Here is a 6423-nt window from a genome sequence, read left to right as displayed (position 1 = left end):
GCCTGACCCAGGTCTTGTGCAGTGGATACACCCTGGCAGATTCATGGCCAATGGACGCCAGCTGCTAAAGCTTTTTACCAATTTGAAGGTGCGGATCCCAGACTCCTGCAAATAAAATCCATCTGTTGTTTGGTCCTGACCCAGCACATCTCCTGAGATGCCAGAAAGGCAGACCAAGCCCTGGCCAGGCAAAGGTTAATGCTTAAGAAGCCCTCCCCAGGCTAGGCGCGGTGACTGACGCCTGTAATACTAGCACTTTGGGAGGCCGAGGTGAGGGGACTGCCTGAGCCCACAGGTTCAGCCTGGGCAACTTGGTGAGACCTTGTCTCTACAATACATCAAAAAATAGGCCAGGAGTGGTGGTGCACACTTGTAGTTCCAGCTAATTTGGAAGGCTAAGGCGGAAAGGATAACCTGAACCCGGCAGGTCGAGGCTGTGGTGACCATACTTGTGCCACTGCACTCCAGCCTGGACAACAGAGTAAGACTGAAAAACAAAAAACAAAAAAAAGGAAAAAGAAAAAAAGCCACTGTAGCCTTACCTCCCTGACAAGCCTAGCAGTCCTGCTTGCATCCTCCTAGTAACCTTCTGATCAGTATTTCAGCTGGCCCTTTTTCAGAACCAGGACCATCTCCCTTAAGCCTCTATCATGCATGACCTCTTCCAAGTTTTCATCACTTACTTTAGACACTGAAACCCAGGAGCAACCCAGGGCAACTAGCTTACATTCTTTCCGCACTTCTTGGGCCACCCCTGAGAGAGTCAGACAAGCACACCCAAATCCTTGGCCCTCTCCAGGGACTCATCAAGAACAGGAAATTGGGGAGGGCAACCAGTGACAAACTCTGGATGACAAGGCTCATACTGATCCAAAGCTTAAGCAGAAGGCCAGGCCTGGTGGCTCATGTAAGTAATCCCAGCACTTTGGAAGGCAAAGGCAGGAGGATCGCTTCAGCCCAGGAGTTCGAGACCAGCCTGGGTGACAGAGTGAGACCCCATAACTACAAAAAATTAACTGGCATGCTGGTGTGTACCTGCAGTCCCAGCTACTCGGGAGATTGAGGTGGGAGGATCACCTGAGCCCAGGAGTTCAAGGCTGCAGTGAGCTATGATCTTGCCACTGCACTCCAGCTTGAGTGACAGAGGGAGACCTCTATCGCTGTAAAAAATAAAAATTAAAGCAAAGGTCAAGCAGAGATTTTTTTGGGGAAGGGAGCCTCCCCGAAGAGCCCCTCTAGTCAGCTGCAGAACCTACCTCTTGTCACCAACAGGATTTATTTCAGGGTTTTGCCAGCAAAATGACTTACAAGTATACATTCTTCTTCATCACCTGGCATCTCCTTTCCAGAGGTGCCCCTGAGTTGCAGCAGATAGGAGCTGCTTCTGAGATTCTGGGGCTACAGGCCTCCCCCCCACCCCACCCCACCCCACTCACCAGAGCTCTTCCAGCTCACAGCACCACCCCCGCCGCCCAGCAGACTTGGAGTTGGGCAGAGAGGCTTATGAGGCCGTTATCTCTCAACAGACAGCTGTGCAGGGCTGAAGGCAGCAGCTTATCAGGGAGCCTGCAGTGATTCACAGCCCAAGTCCCAGCTTCTCTGCTGAATAGTAATTTCCAGCAGTGGATTTGTGCTCAGTCTCTCCTCCCCCTCTCCCAAGGGTGTGCTGTCCTTTCTCAGAGAGAGGGCAGTGAAGGGGAGATCCTACTCATAGGGATGGGGGCTCCGTGCCAGCCTGCAGGTTTAAGGACCTCAGCAAGGTCTGCCATCCTAGGCAGTGACCTCCAGGAGAGTTGATCAATGCTCACCTTCCTTCCCCTCCCAGAAAGGCAGTGTGCTGCTCCCTTTCCCTTTGGGGTGATGGACAGGAGGCCACAAGCCCCCGAGGCCAGGACCAGCTAGGGAGGACAAGAGGAGAGAAGGAGAAGTGAGGGACTGGGTGGTGTGTCCCTTGCACCATTTTGAAGCTGTCCAGTCTCTGCCTGACCCTGAGGACTCCAAAGGCTGAGGACGCAAGGCAGGAGGAGACTGAGACACAAGGGGGCAGGCCAGAGCTGTCTCTGCACAGGCAGGTGGTTAGGAAAAAACCTGGGGACAGAGCCATTTTTGTGTTTGTTTTATTGGAAGCAAGACTCCAGCTGCAGGGCTCAGGGAGGAGGCCTGCAGAGTTCTGTCCTTGGGTCTCTGTTTCTGGGCCAGCATGGGGAAGGGGGATGTTAAAAGAGCCAGAGCCCTCGGAGATGCTCCTCCAAAGCAGGGGAAGGAAAACCAGAAAGAAAACTGCCCCAGGGTGGGGGGCAGGATAGGACCCCCACATCTCAGACTCCTCTACCCTCAAGCAGTTTCTCACCCCCAGCCCTCCGCGTCAATGGTGGAGTGACTCCAAGAGCTCTCCCTTGCTTCCAGACTCCAGGTGCCCTTCATGAATGCTGGCTGCCTTTAACCTTTGGGGGTCCCAAACAAGGTTCAGGAGTCCCATTGCCCACCGTTCCTTCCAAAAAGAAGTTTCCAGCATGGCTCAGAAAAGGTGACGGTGAAGTTCCGCGTCTTCAGGTAACACAGGCATAGCAGCAACCATAGCAGGAAGCTTCCCTGGGGTCGTCGGGTATCCTCTTTTGCCACTCCTGGGTCCTCTCTCTTGTCGCTTTAGGGTCTATTAGGGTCTATGCTACCAGTCTAGAGAGCGGTGTCCGGGTTGTGGGCTCCAGAGAACTGAGGCGTGAAAGGCTGAAGGTGCGTCCGAAGGTGGAAGCACGGGGGGTAAGATCCTGCGAGTCTAGGTGGCCCTGAGTCCGAAGTCCTCAGGCTGTCCCGTCGTTGTCTGAAGCCCCTGGATCAGGTTGTGACCTCTTCGCGGAGCCTTCTCCAGCAGCGGGGTCCCCTAGGCTCCTCTTGGACGTCGGCGCGGTTGGCGGGGACGAGGGGCCAGGATGGGGGTTCGGGGGCTGGTAGCCGGGTTGCCGCGGATCCAGCGCGTCCTTGGAGAGTAGGATGGCGAGGCCGGGCACATTCTTAAGTACACTGAGACTAGCAGCGGGCTCTCCGGGCGTCTGACCAGGCGTGGGCCCGGGCGGGAGGCTCTGCCACACCTCGCGCACGCTCCGGTAGCGCAGCCGCGTGACCTGGTGCAGGCCCGCCAGGCGGCGCTTGAGGATCTCGGCGCACGTGACGGTTTTGGTGGTCGCCCGGCCGCAGCCACTGAAGACGATGGCGCGCGTGGTTGGCTGCGCCATGCTGGCGGTGGCGAAGGCCATCAGGTTCCGGATCTTGCTGCCCTCCTTGACCCGCATGTGCACGGCACCGGGCGCCAGGTCGGCGAAGGGCCCGGAGCCCGGGCCGCCCCCCTCGGCCCCGCCCCCCGCCGGCGCCTCCTCGGAGCGCACCTTACGGAAGTTCTCCATGCGCCGTCGTCGCCCGGACCGCCGGCTTTGCCATGGGGCGGCCTCAGACCCGGGGCTGCATGGCTGCCGGTCGCGCCAGGCACCGGCCCGCAAGAGTAAGCGCGCAGGAGCGGCGTGGATGCTGCCGGAGTGCCGGGACGGCGCGGTCTCCGCCCTCACTTCTCCCGAGCGGGCGCCGCTTGACTCCGCGCTCTCGGCGCCGGGTGCTCCCGCCTTCAGCTGAGGCCCCGCCCTCGTCGCCAGGCCCCACCCCCGACTCGGCCTGGCCCGCCCCCGTCCTAGCCTCGCCGGCCTTTCGTGTCGAGTCGGTGTCTTTGGCTACCCCCGCGCAGGGGCGGCGCGCGTTGGCAGCGCCTGGGGGTGACTTGGAAGGTGAAGTTTCGCTATGATCGCCACCAGCTCTCTCCGAGACAGCGCTCATAAGCGGGCCACCTAAATAAAAGCTGCGCTTGCGGTGCAAACGTGGCGTAAGTCAGGTCTCCGAGCCCTGTCGGGTTCCAGCTGAACGCCGCCCGAGCCCCCCTCCCAGGGAATGTTTTCTTGTGGGGCCTCGCTCTTCCTCCCCCCAGGGGCTCACCCCTCCTTTTTTCCGCTCCCGGGTACTCTCGCCTCAAGGACAGCCAGTGCGCGGTCAGCAGAGCGCGGGAGGCGCCGGCTCCGGCTTGGCTCCGCGCGTCCCCCCAGCACCGCGCGGCACGGCGCGGTCCTTGCGGGGCGCCGGAGCTGGAGCTTGCAGCCTCGCCACGCCGGTCCTGAACTCGATGCTCCCAGACTCCCGTGCATTCCTGGGACGTGGCGAGTGGGGCTTTGGGCCGGGCTGTTCCCCGAGGCCGACAGGACCTTGCGCTCCGTTGCGCTCGCCCCAGGCCTGAGAGTCTAGAGTTGCGCATGCTTTAGGGTAAGCCGGGCACGGTTCCCGGCTAACGCGACCCCCGCCCTCGCCCGTCTTCCCGAGTGGAACTCGCTGTCAGTCAGCCTTGGTACCTTAAGACCCAGTGGGATTTTTTTCAAAAAAGGAGACTGAATGAAGGCATGTTTTAAGAGAGAGAAGGGAAGAGGGTGGGAAGTTGAAGCCTTGGGGGAATTATGAAGCTTCTAGATGCCCCTATTCGGAAACTACTGGACCGAAAGAATTGCCAGGGGTAGCTTGACCGGTGAGAGGAGCCGTAGGGAAAGAGCTGAGGTTGGGGCTGACAAACTGCGGGTGGAAGGGAGGGGGTTGGGAAGGAGCCCTACCCTCCATAAAAGTACCCTCAGGCCTCACCTTTCCTCTTGCCACGCCCTCACGCTGGATCTGAACTAGGGTGTGGAGCAGAGCTGGTCCCAGTGGTGATGACTGGGGCGGGGAAGGACACAGGGAGCTGGGACGGGCGGGACGGGGGCTGGGGCTGCCGTGCCCTCCTCATGCCTCCTCCGCATCCGGAACAGTCGCCCCCGCTGTTCAGAACCTGGGTTTTGCCCCTTAACCAGCTCCTTGGGTGTGGCTGCAGCACCTGGACGTTGGCGCCCCGATGCATGAATGGCTGACACTCCCCATCTCCTTCTGGGATCTGGAGCCCGCAGGGTTTGCTCCGAACCCGAACTTCGGCCCCGCCCCAGCTCCCACGGCAGCGGTGGAAGGCACAAAGACTGACTGCAGCGCGTGGCGGGGCGCATCCGTGGGCTCTGCAGGGTCGGGCTGCGAGAAAAGCCCCAGAAAGGCTGGAAGCTACGTAGGAACGGGCCGGTTGGGGAAGAAGCGAGCTCTCCATCCCCAGGTGTATGCAAGCCTAGGCTGAAGTCTGTCTGTAAATTGGAAGAGGCGCTTCGGGTTTGTGTAGGATGAGGATGGGGCGATTCTGTGTCCGCCCAGCTGGCTCTCGAGGGCGCTGCCGCCCCCATCCCTACCCCCACCCCCACCCCTCTAAACTGCCGTCTGTTCCAGAAGATTCTTTTCACTTAGCTCCACGGTTGGTGAAGGGAGAACGCCAAAAAGGCCCGTATCCCCTCCTGCCGGTCCCCTCCCGTTCCCTCGCTCCCTCTGCAGCACTTAAAATGTAAATGCGCGCCGTGATTAGCCGCGGGGTCGCTAATTGCAGCTGAAGCCATTCATTACGCTGTCAGCGCGCGTCTCAGCCCGCGGGCTGCGCTCCATCCCCGCGGCAGAGGGGGGCGCGGGGAGAGGGCGGAAGGGTGGGGGGCGCTGTGAGTTAGAGTAACGCGGCAAGCTGAGAGGAAGCGGGGGCTGGGAGAGGGGGCAGTGACGGGGGGAAACGGCGTGGGCGGTGAAGACGGGGTTGGATGGCAGGGAGAGAGGAGAAACGCGGGGGTCAGGAAGGAATGGGCTGTGGAGTGGTGAGGACTCAAGGGAGGGGGGCGGCGTGAGAGAGGAAACGGGCTGGAGGAAGGGCGAAGAGAGAAGTCGCTGGAAACCCCGGGAGGAGGCCGGGACCTAGGGAGGGGAGTAGAGGGCTCAACCTAAGTAGGCATTTGGAGTGGCCAGCACGCGATGGTTAAACCGTGTACGACGGTCAAGACGCATGTTAAAAGAGCCAGGTGCCAACCATACACACAAGATCCCAAGTATTAAAAAAAAAAAAAAAGCGCGATCAATTTCCATGTATATGTGTTTGTGAATGTTAAGTATATTTTAAGACTGTCCAGGGAAACAGCACACTAATAACTTACCTCTGGTGGCTGCAGCCAATTTTCACTACTTTCTTTAAGAAAAGGACTGTCAGGCGGGTGCGGTGGCTCAGCGTGTAATCCCAGCACTTTGGGAGGTGGAGGTGCAAGGATTGCCTGAGCCCATGGGTTCAAGACCAGCTCGGCAACTTGGTGAGACCTCATCTCTACAATAAAACAAGAATTAGCCAGGCATGGTGGTGCGTGCCTATAGTTTCAGCTACTTGGAAGGATCACCTGGGCCCAGTAAGTCGAGGCTGTGGTGGCCGTGAGTCTTGTGCACCTGCACTCCAGCCTGGGCAACAGAGTGGAACTCCAACTCAAAAAAGAAAAAAAGAAAAGAAAAGAAAATTACCAT

The 6423-nt window shown here is 59.1% G+C and overlaps 1 protein-coding gene across 1 annotated transcript; it reads right to left on the bottom strand.

Moving 5' to 3' along the window:
* Positions 1–2101: 2101 nt before the first annotated feature.
* On the bottom strand, positions 2102–3738 carry RPP25 (ribonuclease P and MRP subunit p25). Its single transcript, XM_008064199.2, has one exon. The coding sequence runs from the start codon at positions 3399–3401 to the stop codon at positions 2802–2804; it is 600 nt and encodes a 199-aa protein (XP_008062390.1). The 5' UTR covers positions 3402–3738; the 3' UTR covers positions 2102–2801.
* Positions 3739–6423: the final 2685 nt, after the last annotated feature.

Source organism: Carlito syrichta, unplaced genomic scaffold (assembly GCF_000164805.1).
Source record: "Carlito syrichta isolate Samal-C Ts95f unplaced genomic scaffold, Tarsius_syrichta-2.0.1 Scaffold307224, whole genome shotgun sequence".
NCBI lineage: Eukaryota > Metazoa > Chordata > Mammalia > Primates > Tarsiidae > Carlito > Carlito syrichta.
The sequence above is the reverse complement of the archived record's forward strand: the minus strand, read 5'-3'. Positions and strand labels throughout refer to the sequence as shown.